The 18,995-nt window shown below is 45.9% G+C and overlaps 1 protein-coding gene across 2 annotated transcripts in view; it reads left to right on the forward strand.

Annotated features, from left to right (window-relative positions):
- The window catches only part of ITGA3 (integrin subunit alpha 3), a 131,864-nt gene that overhangs the window by 31,153 nt on the left and 81,716 nt on the right, over positions 1-18,995 (forward strand). For both annotated transcript variants that reach the window (XM_089674508.1, XM_089674507.1), the window contains exons 2-3: positions 10,913-11,040; positions 16,967-17,046. In XM_089674508.1, the coding sequence (XP_089530634.1) occupies positions 10,913-11,040; positions 16,967-17,046 (208 nt within the window). The remainder of the gene's footprint in view (positions 1-10,912; positions 11,041-16,966; positions 17,047-18,995) is intronic.

Here is an 18,995-nt window from a genome sequence, read left to right on the forward strand (position 1 = left end):
ATGAGAGTTTTTGAGCCAAGAGAGCGCTAATGTTTAGTTATGACCTTAAACAATCTTTAGGTGTTGTATATGAATGTACAGCCATAGAATAAACAGAAAGGTTCCCTTCCAGTGCCCTGCAGCTGTCTTTGTAGCCTGCGGCTCCTGTCTGCTCTGCTCATGTTGGGACATGTAGGGATTGATGAGCGGGAGATGCCACGGGAAAACATTTCATTCACCTCCCTTTAATTCTGAGGTCAGTAAGACCTGAATGTCAAACATGTCTGACAGTTTGTTGCAGATTTCATCCAATCACGTGACAGCTTATTTTTCTGGAGCTGTCTAAATCTAATTGGTTACTAGAGATATTTCCTTACTGGAAACTTTTACTGGAAAACCTGCAGTGAAAAAAATAACAAGAAAGAAACAGCAGGATTGGGGGGAGGGATAGCGAAGAAAGAAGACAGAACTAAAGAGCCTGTTTCATCGCCCTGCATGGGTTTGCTGTAAAAAATGAGCCAGTGCCCCACCCATGCGGAGCAAGCAACCGGATCACTTTAATTTAGCCTTCTCCTCCAGCAGCTCATTTCGCTCCCCCATGCTTTGTTCAGCCGCCAGCAGTGAAGGATTGTTATGTGTAATCTGCAAGCTGCCAGACCCATTGGGAGGAGGGATAGCGAGGAAAGAAGACAGAACTAAAGAGCCTGTTTCTTCGCCCTGCATGGGTTTGCTTTTAAAATGAGCCAGTGCCCCGCCCATGCGGAGCAAACAACCGGGTCACTTTAATTTAGCCTTCTCCCCCAGCAGCTCATTTCGCTCCCCCCACTGCTTTGTTCAGCCGCCAGGAGTGAAGGATTGTTATGTGTAATCTGCAAGCTGCCAGACCCATTGGGGGGAGGGATAGCAAAGAAAGAAGAAGACATAACTAAAGAGCCTGTTTCTTCGCCCTGCATGGGTTTGCTTTAAAAATAAGCCAGTGCCCCGCCCAAGCGGAGCAAGAAACCGGATCACTTTAATTTAGCTCCCCCACTGCTTTGTTCAGCTGCCAGGACTGAAGGATTGTTATGTGTAATCTGCAAGCTGCCAGACCCATTGGGGGGAGGGATAGTGAAGAAAGAAGAAGACATAACTAAAGAGCCTGTTTCTTCGCCCTGCATGGGTTTGCTTTAAAAATAAGCCAGTGCCCCGCCCAAGCGGAGCAAGAAACCGGATCACTTTAATTTAGCTCCCCCACTGCTTTGTTCAGCTGCCAGGACTGAAGGATTGTTATGTGTAATCTGCAAGCTGCCAGACCCATTGGGGGGAGGGATAGTGAAGAAAGAAGAAGACAGAACTGAAGAGCCTGTTTATTTGCCCTGCATGGGTTTGCTTTAAAAAATGAGCCAGTGCCCCGCCCATGCGGAGCAAGCAACTGGATCACTTTAATTTAGCCCTCTCCCCCAGCAGCTCATTTTGCTCCCCCCACTGCATTGTTCAGCCGCCAGGAGTGAAGGATTGTTATGTGTAATCTGTAAGCTGCCAGACCCATAGCTTATGCAGGCCATAGACGGATTGTTTATCGGCCGATATTCACGCTGAAAATTCGGCCGATAAACTGCCCATCTATGGCCTGCATTAGGGCCCATTCACACCTTTGTGATAATGCACACGTATAATATGTTACATGCATTAGCGTATTGCAGTGCAATTGACTTTGTGTGGCACTTGTAGCAACGAGGCAACACAGCTCCAATGCACATGTGCTTCAACACACCGCAATGCATAGTAACACACAAGTGCGCACGGTGGTGTAATTCATTGCCAAAAAGTGCGCATGTCTGCATTTTGGGATGTTATTATGCATCGTTAGCCCATTCATTTGAACAGGCTGCCTTGTCTTGAACACAATGCATCGTAGCGCGCTCCTGTGTGGTGTGGGCAACCTCCGCGGAACCGCACGTTTCCCACACCGCAAGTCCTGTGAACGGGCCCTGATTCTTTACCCAGCACATTGTAAATTCTAGGAGCCTTTAATCATGAAACGCACAGCACGACTCATTACAGAGAAAAAAAGATCTGCGATAATGTGGGAATTTCTAAATATATATTTTTGGTTTTTATTAGCGGCTTTTACGTAAGACGGTCTGTTTTAAGTTTGGTGGTCATTTTATGTTTCCATTACCGAGAATGAGCCGCTCATGTCAACTTATCTGACCTATTGTGCTGCCTTTGTTTGCGAAAATGAGATAATGGAGATGTGGTAAAGCCTTTTTCTCAGCCTTGTCTTGCTGCAGCGAGTGGGTAGTGCTTCCGTATATACAGGGCTCAAAAAAAAAAATTCTAAAAAACGTTTTGATCGATACAAATTTTTATATTTGAAGATTGCATGTGAACATTTTGTATTTTGTCTTCAACGGGGCTGCTGTTATAAACCACGTGGCCCCATACAGCCAACCTGACAGGGCCCCCTAAAAAAAAGTACACAGTTTACTATGCTTCAGTTATGATTCAGGGGCGGACTGACAACTCATGGGGCCCCGGGCAATAGGGGGTTATGGGGCCCCTGTGTCCTTGCCCACACTCAAAAAAAGCCTATCAGGGGCATTTCATGGGGCTCCCTACTGACCCCGGGCTCTCGGGCAGTGCCCGAGTGCTCGCATGGTCAGTCCGCCCCTGCTTATGAATGAACACAGTGAGTGATCGGTAACGATCATTCACTGTGTTCATTCAGGGAAGGAGCTGGCAAATGTGACATATTTAACGGACACTTCCCCTACTCTCCATCCTGAGGGATCCTATTCTGTGCTTGCAGCTGTTGGTGGGAATCCGGTAGCACTGCGGATGTGGGGGGCTTGGGCAGCAGGGGAAAATGTATGGTGCACAGGGAGGGTAATGGGTGTGGCGGGGGGGCAATTACTAGAACCGATTTCCTGAATGGCTCTCTCTGCCGTAGTAGCTGAAAGCCAGGGGGAGGGAAAGGAGAAGAAACCAGCTTTCAGCTGCTGCTGAGAGAGCCATACAGGGGATCGGTTGTGTGCTGCAGCTGCCGGAGGGAAGGAGAAAGGGAAGCCGGCATTGTGGGGGCCCAGGCAGCTGGGTGAATCAGATGTGTACAGGAAGGGTGATCGGCTTGGTGGGGGCAATTACTGGAACCGATCCCCTGTATGACTCTCTTTGCAGCAGCTGAAATCCAGCAGGAGGGAGAGGAGAAGAAGCCATCTTTCAGCTGCTGCAGAGAGCCATACAGGGGATCGATTCCAGTAATTACCCCCCGGCATGGCGATCACCTTCCCTGCCCACATCCAATTCACCCAACTGCCTGGGCCCCCCTGCTGACTTGGACCTCGTATCAGAGGACTGGTGGTACCCCCTTATCCATGGCCCTGGTCTTCAAGCCAGTAGTTGGAGCTTAGGGGGCTCTTCACGTGTTAGCTTTTGTTACTTATAAGGACAGATCGTTGCTTACAGAGCTCAATAGCTCAAGCTAAAAATTACACATACAACGGATTGTGTCATAGGAGAGACTCCTCCCCTTCCTCCCTCCCTCCTGCTGTGTTCAGATAGCTCTACAGTCTATGGCTAACATCTATTAGACCCCATTCACACCTACGGGTTGCGTAGAATAGGGATACCCTACCCAAGACAAGTGTGCCAAAAGAAGCTTCTGCACCTTTTCAACTGGTGACCTCAGCATGTTTTTTGCCCGCACGTTCGTTGAGTGACAAAACACGCCTTTCCTAGCCGCGTTTGGGGTTCCGTTAGCAAAGTGTGACATGCGCAGGTGTGAGCGGAGCCTTACAGAGCGACCTTCTTCAAAAGGAGGAGCCCAAACCGCGTCTGTTTTGGCGTAGAGTTAACACGGTTTATTCGGAAGCACGTACCTGGTGCGCAGATCCCAAATATTTGTGCTGGCTCTGTACCAATTTCCAACCGTAAACAGTTTCTCTGAGATTCCATAAAGCAATTCTGGTTCTAAATAAAAAGTAAGCAATCTCCTTTCCCAGGGTAATAATGAGCTCTCTGACCGGGACAGGAATCCTCTGCTGGTCACCTCTAGGCATTTGGTGGTTAATGAGAAATCGCTAACTGAAGGTTCTTCAGAATTCCATACTTCCGGTAATGTGGATTGCCTGCTCCCCCTGCTGTGCTTGGTGGTTTCCCCCACTGACCCCCTACATCACTACTGTGTCCTACAGTGAGAAGGGGTCAGTGGGAGAAACCACCAAGTGCAGCAGGGGACCAGGCAATCCACATCACCAGCCAGTAGTGTCAGAGTCTGAAGAGTATTTAGGGGGTGATTTTTCCTCATTAAAGCAGTGTTTGGGCAGTGGAAGTGAGTCCTCATCAGAACCCCCCAGCTTACATCAGGGCACCCATCAGAGTCCTTCTTATGCAGGGTCCTCATCAGAGTCCCCTCTTACATCAGGGTCCCCAACAGATTCCCACCTTACATTAGATCCTTCTTACATAAGGTTCCTCATCAAAGTCTCCCCTTACATCAAGGCCCCCAACAGAGTTCCCCTTACATAAGGACTTCCAAAAGGGTCCCACCTTGCATCAGATCCTTCGTACATAAGGGTTCTCATCAAAGTCTCCCCTTACATCAGAGCCCCCAACAGAGTCCTCCCTTACACCAAGGCACACATCAGAGTCTCTTCTTACATTACGGCACCCATCTGTTTTCCCCATTACATCAGGGCACCCATCAGAGTCCTCTTTACATCAGGGTCCTCATTAAAGTCTCCTCTTACATCAGGGTCCCCAACAGAGTACCCCCTTACACCAGAGCACCCATCAGAGACCCTTCTTACATCAAGGCCCCCATTAGAGTCCCCCTTATACCAAGGCACCAATCAGAGTCTCTTCTTACATCAGAGTCTTCCTTACATCCGGGCCCCCAGCAGAGTACCCCTTACATCAGGGTCCTTATCAGAGTTCCCTTTACATAAGGACCCCCAAAAAGGGTCCCACCTTACATCAGATCCTCCTTACATAAGGGTTCTCATCAAAGTCTCCCCTTACATCAGAGCCCCCAACAGAGTACCCCCTTACATCAGGGCACCCATCAGAGACCCTTCTTACATCAGAGTCTTCCTTACGTCAGAGCCCCCATCAGAGTCTCCCCTTACACCAGGGGCCCCATTAGAGTCCCCACCTTACATCAGAGCCCCCAACAGAGTACCCCCTTACATCAGGGCACCCATCAGAGACCCTTCTTACATCAGAGTCTTCCTTACGTCAGAGCCCCCATCAGAGTCTCCCCTTACATTAAGGCACCCATCAGAGTTCCCCATTACATCAGGGCCCCCATCGGGGTCAACCCTTACAGAAGCACAGACCATAGGCAGCGTCTACTGACCTCAATCAGTGGATACACCACTGATGTTAGTGACAGCCCAAATAAAATTTTGTAGCAGGCAGGGGCGGACTGACCATTTGGAAACTGGGGCACTGCCCGAGAGCCCAGGGTCAGTAGGGGGCCCCATGAGATGTCCCTGGTACCTTTTTCATAGGCTTTTTTGAGTTTGGGTAAGTACACAGGGGCCCCATGATCCCCTATTGCCCGGGGGCCCCATGAGTTGTCAGTCCGCCCCTGGTAGCAGGCCAGAAGTTGTTTGGAGACCCCTGATCTAGAGAAAGGGGAAGGGAGCTTTGAGAATAAATGTGAATAATGACTGTACATATGCTTTAATACGACTGTTAGAATGTACTATTAGAGGAAGCAGCATTCTCTCCAAACTTTAAAGAGTCTTCTGACTCCTCTAAACATCTCCTGCTCCTCCTTCCCTCTATAGTTCTTTTGCTGAATTTAGCAACAAAGATCCAGCAGAAGCCAAAAAAAGAAGACAACCAAGGATCACAGTGTGTTATAGGCTTTATGCCCCCCCTCTAATCCTGCCGCCCTAGGCAGTGGCCATTATGGTAACTACAGGCCGGCTTCCATGTCATTTGCCTCCTTACTAATGATTTCCAGCCTGGTGTTCTCCGTCAGTGTCATGCTGTGGTATGGAAAGTGGGATTTGGCACGGGTGGCGTATACACATCACTCAAGAGCCTGGCAGGGCCGTAGGGTGGTGCGGTTGGCTGTGTGTTCCCACTTGTCATTGAGTAGAATAAGGTCTTGAGTGTTCTGGCACTGAACGCCTTTCTCGGTGTAGTATTCTGTGTCATTGCAGTCACGTGACCTGCCTGAGCTCCTCATTGTGCTGGAGCCTGAATGGAGCTTGGCATTGCCCGCTGTGTGTCACGCCGGGTGTGGCGTGCTGAGCGTTATCTGCCATTTCCTCTGAATCACCTCCTTCCCCAGGCATTCCAGACATGCAGGTAGTCAGCCTCCTGTTATTAGTCACAGCACCAGCTTTTACTTACCCGCTGAGATTTTTGGGATGATTAACCCTTTGTAGGGCTACGGGCGCCTGGCGGTACCCCGGCCCAGCAAGGTTTAAGATCTGCCTAGCAACAAGAAAAAATTAAAAAATGAAAAAAAAACCCAGCACAGAAAAAAAATCACTTCTACAAAAACATGATGGAAGCCTCCCAGCGCCGCGCGTTCATCAGGCATTAACTCCCTAGGCTCCTTCAGGCTTTGCGTCACCCTTTCATGACCGATGATGATTAAAGCCCAGATGCGCTAACCCACCATGACGTTACTATAACGCTATGGCGATTTTTATTTTTTTTTAAAGAGAAATTTCACCCTTCTGTGTTAATTTTTTTAATATTTCTTACGCTGTGACTGAGCGCGCATGCGAGTTTTTGCACTTGCGTTTTTAATGCGTTTTGAGGTTTTTTTTCTTGTTGCTAGGCAGATTTAAAATGCAGCAAAAATGCACTACTTGCTTTTCTGCAGTGTTTCCATGCGTTTGTTGCCGCATTTTGCGGGGGGGGGGGGGGGGGTTTCTTCATTTTTATTTCTTGTTGCTAGGCAAATTGAAAATGCAGCAAAAATGCACTACGTGCTTTTCTGCAGTGTTTCCACTCGTTTTTGCATTTTTTTTCTTGTTGCTAGGCAGATTTAAAACGCAGCAAAAATGCACTACATGCGTTTCTATGTGTTTTTGCCGCGTTTTGCGTTTTTTTTTTTCATTTTTACTTTTTGTTGTTAGGCAGATTTAAAACGCAGCAAAAATGCACTACATGCTTTTCTGCAGTGTTTCCATGCGTTTGTTGCCGCATTTTGCGGGGGGGGGGGGGTTCTTCATTTTTATTTCTTGTTGCTAGGCAAATTTAAAATGCACCAAAAATGCACTACATGCTTTTCTGCAGCGTTTCCACTTGTTTTTGCGTTTTTTTTTCTTGTTGCTAGGCAGTGTTGCTTGCAGTGTTTCCATGTGTTTTTGCCGTGTTTTGTTTTTTTTTTCTTGTTGCTAGGCAGATTTGAAACACAGCAAACATGCACTACCTGTTTTTCTGCAGCGTTTCCATGCATTTTTTGCTGCATTTTGCATTGTATTTTTTTCAATTTTTATTTCTTGTTGCTAGGCAGATTTAAAACGCAGCAAAATGCACTGCATGTTTTTCTGCAGCGTTTCCACACATTTTCAGCACGTTTTTGCTGCGCTTTGCATTTTTTCTTTTTTTTTTTGCTAGGCAGATTTAAAACGCAAAACACATCAAAAACGCACTACATGCTTTTCTGCAGCATTTCCATTGAGGTCTATAGAACCAAACACGCTACTTTTTGCGTTCAAAAAAGTCCCTAAACCCTTTCCAAAAACCGCAGCGGGTGAAAACGCGGAGATGTGAACGTGTCCCATAGGAAATCATGTTAAATGGACTGTACTGTGTTTCTACAAAACGCTGCGGAAAACGCTTAAGTGTGAACTTGGGGTCACAAAGGTTTTATACATTACCCAATCTTTCCAAAACTTTAAAAAAAAAGTTTTTCTGGTGTTGGGCTTTATACTGTATAATTTGATTATCCACTCTTTCCAGAATTAAAAAAAAAAAAGGTTTTTTTTCCGGTGTTGGGCTTTACACCATACAATTTGATTATCCACTCTTTCCAGAACTTAAAAAAAAAAAAGTTATTTTTCTGGTGCTGGGCTTTACACTTTTTCCATTTTTTTTCTTGTTGCTAGGCAGATTTAAAACGCAGCAAAAAATGTACTTTTCTGCAGCGTTTCCATGCATTTTTGCCACGTTTTGCATTTTTAAAAAAAAATTTCTTGTTGCTAGGCAGATTTAAAACGCAAAACACATCATGTTACAATTTGATTGTACAATCTCCTTTACCCCAGGTTCACACCTACGCATTTTCTGTAGCATTTTTCAGAAACGCAGTACAGTCCATTGAACATGATTCCCTATGGGGCACGTTCACATCTGACTTTTTTTAACGCTTTTGCGTTTTTGGTTCTATAGGCTTCAATGGCAACGCTGCAGAAAAGCATGTATTGCGTTTTTTATGTGTTTTTATGCAGTGGTTATGCGTTTTTTATGTGTTTTGCAATTAAAATCTGCCTAGCAACAAGAAAATTTAAAAAAAAATGTAAAAAAAACCATGCAAAATGCATTAAAAACACGCCAAAACGCAATGCAGAAACTCATCAAACACAACCTGCATAGGTATAAATCTATGGTAAGGAAGCACGCATTTGCGACAGCTGGAGAGCCAGAGGTTGCCCAAGGCTAAGCCATCCAGATGAATGGTGATCATGAGCTCAGGCATTTGCAGTGATGAATGAGATGTGTGATATGCAGGTATGTGTGCAGACACCTTCCTCACTCCCCCTCCCGTGATGGAATGCAGACCACCTCAGTGTAAACACTGCATAGGATAGAAGGGAGAGAAGTATGAAGAGGAGGAGAGATGGGAGTGGGAGCATCCAAATGAAATCCTGCAGAAAGACACAGCGATTATTCAGCAAAAATGCAACCCTGGCATTCCTCTCTCTGCTGTTCCGATAATATACTACGCTTGGATTGGATGGATTTCCATAGATCAGCACTTTATTACACCTGGACCTGGCTGTGGAATTGTCTAAGCAAAACCAAGCAAATTTCTTCAGGTTTCCTCTTTTAAAGCTTAACGTTTTTGTTTTATATTTTTCCTTTTCATTACATACTTTATTTAATCCTGATGTCATCACTGGGTCTCTGTGCTTCCCTATGCAGTGCAAGCAGATCATGGCGGATGGGAGGGGCTGTACATAGCTTGCTGAAAACATCACATCACCTGCCATACAAAGCAGTGTGCCGGAGCTCAAATTAAACCTGAGAGTGTGCACTTTCATCCCATATCCATTATATAACTATAGCTTGAATATGTTTTGGTAAATAAATGAAAAAAACTAAAATTGTGCCTGTGTCCAAATATATACGGACCTAACTGTATGTACAATTAAGCCACACATGTGAGGTATCACCGCGAGAACGGCAGAGTGAGATCAGTCATTCTCAGGCCATAATTTATGGCTGGCTCCAATCTGATGACCCGTCAAGGCTTTTAAAGTGTCACCTATGAAAAACGTTAGATATTTTGTCGCCAGTTCATAGGCTCACGCAGTTTGGAGTCTTGACATGTTTGGTATCTATTTACTCATCACCCATCTTCTATATTTTAAACAATATTGCCAAAAATGTAGACTTATCTTCAGGCCCCATTCACACTGGAGCGATTTGTAGCTTAGTTCGTAGTCCCCCCTGTTCTGTCTCTCCAATCTAGGCATTAAAAGTGTGATCTCTCTAACTTACAGTTGTGATGAGATAGCGATAACTCCAATCTTAGTTGAATATCACAGACAGTGACTCAATACAGAAGACATCTTGTGAAGTTTATTCCGCATACTGAGAGAATCTTACAACAATGAACATCTGATAGGTCAAAAGATCATAATGTGACCTGCTTCATGACATGCATTTCTGGGAAAAGGGGTGGGGCTATATATACAGCATTAACTAAACCAGAGGAAAGGGAGGAGCAGAGACAAGATATAGAGAACACTTAAATGAATATGACAGTCATGCCACCCCCTCCCCCTTTAACCAGGCTGGAAAATCCCAATCATCATACACAATGAATATGTCAGGTATACGGCTGTTACAATTTATTATTTTATTTATTACAGGTACTTATATAGCGCCATCAATTTACATATATATTGTACATTCACATCAGTCCCTGCCCCCGAGGGGCATACAATCTAATTTGTTACATTGTTCTTCTAAATGATCAGTAATCCCCCCGGTCACACTGGATGCGAAGTGGCATGTGATTTGCAAATTGCATGCCAAGTCGCACCCTATTGTCCGCAATTAGAGCGGTCATATCGGCGCGGTTCTGACCGATTTCTAAACTAGTACATGCACTACATTTGGTGCGGTTTGCATAGACATGTCAGATGTCTTTCAAATCTCGCCTGAAATTGGCATGTCACTGGAATTTGAAATCATGTGACTTACGGTGAAGTCGCACGATTTCAAAGTCAGGTTTGATGTGGCCGGGGTGTGATGCTGCAGTAACATGTCATTTATTTATTTCAGGTACTTATATAGCGCCGTCAATTTACATATATATTGTACATTCACATCAGTCCCCGCCCCCGAGGAGTGTACAATCTAAGGTCCCTAACTCACATTCATACATACACATACTAGGGACAATTTAGACAGGAGCCAATTAACCTACCAGCATGTCTTTGGAGTGTGGGAGGAAACCGGAGTACCCGGAGGAAACCCACACAGACACAGGGAGAACATGCAAACTCCAGGCAGGAGGTGCCGTGGTTGGGATTTGAACTGACGACCCGAGTACTGCCAGGTGGAAGTGCTAACCACTGAGCCACTGTGCTGTCCATGTCATTTATAAAGTGAACTGCAGACTGTGAATCCTGTGGGTTTGTCATTCTATCTTTTTTAGCTGGTTTCTTCCTATGACATATACAGTTTAATTACAATAATCATCATCCTAAATGAAAATGTACTCAAAATTCTGATTGAATGTCTTCCGCAGGCTTCTGGCGGGGGCTCCGCAGGATGAAGCGCCCTCTGGGGTCAACGTTAACCGGACCGGCGCCCTCTACGCATGTCCTATCACCATGTCAAAGTCAGACTGTTTCCGCGTCTCTATCGATCAGGAAAGTACGTTTTTGGCAATCGTGACTTTTTGCTATGCTTTGGGTGTCAGTACAACTGCTGGTAGATGTTCCTACACTTGGGTAGTTTTTGGATAGATTGGGTCATGTGGGCTGTATGTGCCTTAGGCCGGCCATACATGGGTCGAAAATCGGCCGATTTTTTGTCCGAAAATCGGACCTTAGATTAATCGGACGATTTTCGCTGTTAGTGGGTCAATGGCATCGGCCAATTTTTGTGGTTCAAATGGCACTGGCCGATTCTTGCCAATCCAAAACCAGATAATCCATATCAGATGATGAGATATATCAGCTCCTTAAGTTTTGTGCAAATTCGCCATCATATTTAGGCTTTGCCTTGCTCTTCCCACCTCTCAAGCATTCCAATTGACACTTTAATATCCTGGTTACTTCACTGGACTATAGAGAGTTTTCGGAGGTGTGAGAGGATGGGATCAAGGCTCAGCTACACAAAAACAAATCAGATTTGAATATGACTTCAGCTGCCCAGATAATTACTAAGGCCGGCCATACATGGGTCGAAATTTGACCGATTTTTTGTCCAAAAATCGGATCTAAGAATAATCAGACGATTTTCGCTCTGTTAGTGGGTGAATGGCACCGGCCGATTTTCGTGGTACCTCCCCTTTTCTGTGATCGGGCATGTTGTAAAATTCATGAAAATCGACCAATACTCGACTCAATGATGGTCAAAACGTACGATCGTTTGTCCAAAAAGAATATGCGCATGAGCCGTGACCTGGAAGGAACAGACATTCCGCCTGTTATATGGAGTGAACTTTATGACTCGGTCGGCCGATTTTCGAAATCAATGATGGCGCCATCGGATTACCGAACGAACAACGTTTCCGATTTTCGGACAAAAAATAGCTCGGAATTCGAACAATGTATGGCCTGCATTAGTCCTCATGCACACGGAACGTTTTTACAGCGACTGTTTTTGGCTTTTGACGTTTTTTTTCTACAGCCAGTAAACCCCCCAGACGTTTTTTGGCTGAAAAAAAAGGTAGTAGTAGGTCTCTAGAACACTGAAAAACACGTCAAAACGTGGTAAGACGCCGCAAACTGCAAACATTTTTCCCCCCCCAAAAATAATTTTTTGGTAAAAAAAAACGCTAAAAAACACAGAAAAATGCACCTAAACGTGGTAAAAACTCAGCTAAACACGTTACCAGCGTTATCAAAATGTATCAGGGCCGGGACAAGGGGTGGGCAGGAGGGGCAGCTGCCCTGGGCACAGAGGAACAAGGGGCAGAGAATGGACACTGGACAGTAACCCCATTCTTTGGCATGAATTAACAGTGGGGGAGGGGGTGTGATTCCACATCCTTGCCTTGGGCACTTGATGAGCTTGTCCCGATACTGATATGTGGGATCCGGGCACCATGTCAAAGTCTTTTTCCATGGAATTTTTTGTTGAGGTAAGCCACCAGATCTTTCTTCAACCCTACTATTTACATGGGCTTGTAGAGGGACAGGTCCATCCAGTACCCAGGGCAAGGATGCAGAACTGCACCCCTCCCCCAACTGCTAATGCATGCGTTCATTCTCTGCCCCCCTTGCTCTGCTGTGCCCAGGGCAGCTGCCCCTCCTGCCCACTCCATTTCCTAGCACATGTGTATAGCCAATCTGTACACACATAATAGGGACAATTTAGACAGATCGTGACAACCTACCAGCATGTCTTTTGGTGTTTCAGAGGAAACTTTGAGTACCCAGGGGCAGCTTACATAAGCACAGGGAGAACATGCAAACTCCATGCAGATAATGTATAGATTTGAACTAAGGACCCCTGTGCTGCAAGGCTGAAGTGCCCCAGAAAAAGGGCTCATGTACAATGTTGACGTTATCAGGAACCCACCCTGCTGGCTCCAGATCATTGGTAATTGACTGAACTGTCGGTGACACCTACACCTCAGTTCTGGGGTGGGCCAGAGACCATCACAGCAATGATATATGTAGTGGCTGCCGGTAAAACCCCCCTCCTTACCGACAGCTACACTATATTGCCAAAAGTATTGGTCGGCCGGCCTTTACACGCACATGAACTTTAATGGCATCCCAGTCTTAGTCCGTAGGGTTCAATATTGAGTTGGCCCCGCCCTTTGCAGCTATAACAGCTTCAACTCTTCTGGGAAGGCCGTCCACAAGGTTTAGGAGGGTGTCTATGGGAAGGTTTGACCATTCTTCCAGAAGCACATTTGTGAGGTCAGGCACTGATGTCGGGGGAGGAGGCCTGGCCTGCAGTCTCCGCTCTAATTCATCCCAAAGGTGCTCTATGGGGTGGAGGTCAGGACTCTGTGCAGGCCAGTCAAGTTCCTCCACCCCAAACTGGCTCCTCCATGTCTTTATGGACCTTGCTTTGTGCACTGGTGTGCAGTCATGTTGGAACAGGAAGGGACCATCCCCAAACTCTTCCCACAAAGTTGGGAGCATGAAATTGTCCAAAATGTCTTGGTATGCTGACACCTTAGGAGTTCCCTTCACTGGAACTAGGGGGCCAAGCCCAACCCCTGAAAAACAACCCCACACCATAATCCCCCCTCCACCCCAAACTTTACTCTTGGCACAATGCAATCAGACAAGTACTGTTCTCCTGGCAACCGCCAAACCCAGACACATCCATCGGATTGCCGGATAGAGAAGCGTGATTGGTCACTCCAGAAATCACGTCTCCACTGCTCTAGAGTCCAGTGGCAGCGTGCTTTACACCACGGCATCCGACGCTTTGCATTGCACTTGGTGATGTAAGGATTGGATGCAGCTGCTCGGCCATGGAAGCCCATTCCATGAAGCTCTCTACACACTGTTGTTGTGCTAATCTGAAGGCCACATGAAGTTTGGAGGTCTTTAGCTATTGACTCTGCAGACAGTTGGTGACTTCTGCGCACTGTGCGCTTCAGCATGCGCTGACCCCGCTCTGTCATGTTACGTGGCCTACCACTTGGTGGCTGAGTTGCTGTTGTTCCCAGTTGCTTCCACTTTGTTATAATCCCACTAACAGCTGACCGTGGAATATTTAGTAGCCAGGAAATGTCACGGATGGACTCATTGTACAGGTGACAACCTATCACGGGACCACGCTTGGTGTCACTGAGCTCCTGAGAGCGACCCATTCTTTCACCAATGTTTGTAGAAGCCGTCTGCATGCCTAGGTGATGATTTTATACACCTGTGTCCATGGAGGGGATTGGAACACCTGAATCACATGATGTGGAGGGCTGACCCAATACTTTCGGCAATGTACTGTATATGAATATTGTTGTCATAATGGGGTCAAGGTTAGACAAGCAAAGTGGGAGCTACAAGGAGGAGATATCTCCACTGGAATCAGACATATAATCCGAGTCTGTGGTTGGTTAATCCAAGCAGCATAAACTAGCAATGATAGAAATACATGACAGTTCTATGTGTATCCTATAGTCCCGGCCTGGTTTGGGTAATATTTCAGCAATGTAAATCTGTAATGAGTGGAATGCTCCCTATATATTATCTGTCCTTCAAATCCTAACTTCTCCCACATGTCTCCAGGCTGGCACAGCGTCGGGGGGTGTAATCTAGAACATAGACGGCTCTGGGTTACTAATTCTATATATTAAACATAAATGTGTTTGTTCACCGAACAGAAAATCATTTACAAGGATGACGGGGGCAGGAGCTGGGGGTTTATCAGTTAAATATTACCTGTAATCCATTAGGAGGTTTTCCTTATCTTTGATACCTGGATGAGTTGTGCTAGGGTGGTGTGTTCCTTTAAGTCATTTAAACCCCGCCCCAGTTCAGTGAATCACATTTACCATTTGCAGCACACAGCCTGTGATTGACAGCCTCAGCTATGTTCCTGTGTGTCGTGTGAAAAGGGGTGTGTCCCTTCCCTCCAATCAGCTCTCAGAGCTCTCCTCACTGATTGACTTTTGTAGATGTAAAGTGGTCGTCAACCTCAGACATGAGATATGAACAAAGCATATCCCCTCTACAGTGTGCTTGTATCAATCCAGAGCACTAAGTGTAATTTCTGTCCGCTGCCTCATTCCTCTGCTGTAAGCAGGGGGTCACTTCTGGCAAGTTTTCCTGACACCACTAGAAAAATGGTGACAGGGGAGGGAGCTGCAGCACACAGCCTGTGGTTGACAGCCTCAGCTATGTTCTTGTGTGTCATGCGAAAGGGGTGTGTCCAGGGGTGGACTGACAACTCATGGGACCCCCGGGCAATAGGGGATCATGGGGCCCCTGTGTCCTTGCCCACACTCAAAAAAAGACTATAAAAAGGTACCAGGGGCATTTCATGGGGCCCCCTACTGACCCCGGGCTCTCGGGCAGTGCCCGAGTGCTCGAATGGTCAGTCGGCCCCTGGGTGTGTCCCTTCCCTCCAGTCAGCTATCAGAGCTCTCCTCACTGATTGAGTTTTGTAGATGTAAAGTGGTCGTCAACCTCAGACATGAGATATGAGCAAAGCATATCCCTCTACAGTGTGCTTGTCTCAATCCAGAGCACTAAGTGTCATTTCTGTCCGCTGCCTCATTCCTCTGCTGTAAGCAGGGGGTCACTTCTGGCAAGTTTTCCTGACACCACTATAAAAATGGTGACAGGGGAAGGAGCTTCAGCACACAGCCTGTGATTGACAGCCTCAGCTATGTTCTTGTGTGTCGTGTGAAAGGAGTGTGTCCCTTCCCTCCAATCAGCTCTCAGAGCTCTCCTCACTGATTGACTTTTGTAGATGTAAAGTGGTCGTCAACCTCAGACATGAGATATGAGCAAAGCATATCCCTCTACAGTGTGCTTGTCTCAATCCAGAGCACTAAGTGTCATTTCTGTCTGCTGCCTCATTCCTCTGCTGTAAGCAGGGGGTCACTTCTGGCAAGTCTTCCTGACGCACTAGAATAATGGTGACAAGGGAGGGAGCTGCAGCACATAGCCTGTGATTGACAGCCTCAGCTATGTTCTTGTGTGTCGTGCGAAAGGGGTGTGTCAAGGGGTGGACTGACAACTCATGGGGCCCCCGGGCAATAGGGGATCATGGGGCCCCTGTGTCCTTGCCCACACTCAAAAAAAGCTTATAAAAAGGTACCAGGGGCATTTCATGGGGCCCCCTACTGACCCCGGACCCTCGGGCAGTGCCCGAGTTCTCGAATGGTCAGTCCGCCCCTGGGTGTGTCCCTTCCCTCCAATCAGCTCTCAGAGCTCTCCTCACTGATGTAACTTCAGCTGCTTTTTAGAGCTGTGTAAATTATGCACTTTGAATGGATGTAGGGGAAAGACGACTATAGATAAATAGGTACAACTTATGTAGGTTGATTAGTTTCATCTCTGTGTATCACCTGAGGCCAGTCACTTCACTGGGTATATATGAGGGCTTACAACTAGAGCTTGTAATCCTAAAAAAATGTACAAAGCATATCCTTCCATAGTGTGCACTCCCCTCAATCCAAAGCACCTAGTGTGATTTCTGGTCACTGTCCCCTTCCTCTATCTACATGAGTCACTTCTGACAGTTTAGGCTGACATCAAGTGATCCCCAGAGATGGCCTGTTCCCCCATTCAGCACACAGCAGCCTCAGCTATGCGTGTTTCACTATGAAACTGCATAGAAGTGGGGTGTGTCCATTCCCTCCACTCAGGTGTCAGATTACACTCAGCTCCCTGCTCTATCCTGTGCAGTTTGTGATGTCAAAGCCCCACCCCCTGCCTGCTAAAGCTCAGGAATACTGTGTAAGTTCTGGACTTTGAATGGGCTGGTGAACAGATTTGAAGGTCAACTTTGGGGTAGCCACAAAATAAAATGTGCCCCCCCCCCCCTCAGGATTTAAAGGCCAACTCTGGGAAACTAGAAGTCCTCCCTTTTAGTGGGGAAGCTCTCTAGACTTTATCTAATTATCATCTAAGGATTCTGTATGATGCTTTTGTGTCCACAGGCCAGCCCGGGCGTAACATCATTGAGAATATGTGGTTGGGAGTCAACGTCGAGTCACAAGAACCTGGGGGTCGTGTCTTGGTAAGTGACATCTTCAGAGTTATGGTTCTCAGCTCTCTATGTGAACTACAGAACACATCCCACCTTTGTTAATGAGATGGTGAAAGGGGAGGTGTTCTGTAAACCCTGACAGGCTTCCTGCTCTAGAGAGACCACACTCCATAGAATCCTGTACAGTCAATGAGTGTTGTCACCCTAACACAGGAATGCGTTTTTTGTATAGGGTCAGGGACTTTTTTGAATGCAAAAAGTTGCATTTTTAGTTCTATAGACTTCAATGGAAATGCTGCAGGAAAGCATGTAGTGCATTTTTGCTGGGTTTTAAATCTGCCTAGCAACAAGAAAAGAAAATGAAAAAAAAATTTCAAAAACGCAACGCAGACACGGCTCAAACGCCACCTGTATGGGTGTGAACCTAGCTTTAGATGAGCATTTTCCGCAGAATTTGCAGAAACGCAGTACAGTCAATTTAATATGATTTCCTATGGGACACGTTCACATTTTTGCCTTTTCACCCGGTGCGTTTTTTTGTAAAGGATCAGGGACTTTTTTTAATGCAAAAAGTTGCATTTTTGGTTCTATAGATTTCAATGGATATGCTGCAGAAAAGCATGTAGTGCGTTTTTGCTGCGTTTTAAATCTGCCTAGCAACAAGAAAAGAAAACTTTAAAAAACGCGGCAAAAACGCAATGCAGAAACGTCTCAAATGCAACCTGCAGGGGTGTGAACCTAGCTTTAGATAAGCATTTTCCGCAGCGTTTTGCAGAAACACAGTACAGTCCATTTAATATGATTTCCTATGGGATATGTTCACATCTCCGCATTATCACCCGGTGCGTTTTTTGTAAAGGGTCAGGGACTTTTATGAATGCAAAAAGTGGAGTTTTTGGTTCTATAGACTTCAATGGAAACGCTGCAGAAAAGCATGTAGTGCATTTTTGCTGCGTTTTAAATCTGCCTAGCAACAAGAAAAGAAAATGAAAAAAAAATGCAAAACACAGCTGCAAGAACGCAATGCAGAAACGGCTCAAACGCAACCTGCATGGGTGTGAACCTAGCTTTCAATAAGCATTTTCCACAGCGTTTTGCAGAAACGTCGTACAGTCCATTTAATATGATTTCCTATAAGATACGTTCACATCTCCGCCTTTTCACCCGGTGCGTTTTTTCGTAAAGGGTCAGGGACTTTTTTTAATGCAAAAAGTTGCATTTTTGGTTCTATAGACTTCAATGGAAACGCTGCAGAAAAGCATGTAGTGCGTTTTTGCTACGTTTTGCGTTTTAAATCTGCCTAGCAACAAGAAAAGAAAATGAAAAAAAAAAAACGCAGGTGCAAAAACGCAATGCAGACACGGCTCAAAACGCAACCTGCATGGGTGTGAACCTAGATTTCGATAAGCATTTTCCGTAGCATTTTACAGAAATGCAGTCCAGTCCATTTAATATGATTTCCTATGGAACACGTTCACATCTCCGCCTTTTCACCCGGTGCGTTTTTTGTAAAAGGTCAGGGACTTTTTTGAACGCAAAAGTGTCGTTTTTGGTTCTACAAACGTCAATGGAAACGCTGCAGAAAAGCATGTAGTGCTGCGTTTTACATTTTAAATCTGCCTAGCAACAAGAAAAGAAAATGAAAAAAAAAACACGGCAAAAATGCAGGTGCAAAAACGCAATACAGAAATGGCTCAAACGCAACCTGCATGGGTGTGAACCTAGCTTTAGATAAGCATTTTCCACAGCGTTTTGCGTTTTAAATCTGCCTAGCAACAAATAAAGAAAATTTAAAAAAAAACGCAATGCAGAAACGGCTCAAACACAACCTGCATGGGTGTGAACCTAGCTTTAGATGCGCATGCACCTATGCGCGCGAGTAGGTTATGGGCAGCTCTAGGACACCAGTAAAATAAACAGGCAAATGCACTCATATGCATGTAGCTAAAAAGCCTAAAAAAGAAAATGAATGCAGCCAC

This window comes from Staurois parvus, unplaced genomic scaffold (assembly GCF_062004578.1).
Source record: "Staurois parvus isolate SC_StPar_1 unplaced genomic scaffold, SC_StPar_1.0 ptg000151l, whole genome shotgun sequence".
Lineage (NCBI taxonomy): Eukaryota > Metazoa > Chordata > Amphibia > Anura > Ranidae > Staurois > Staurois parvus.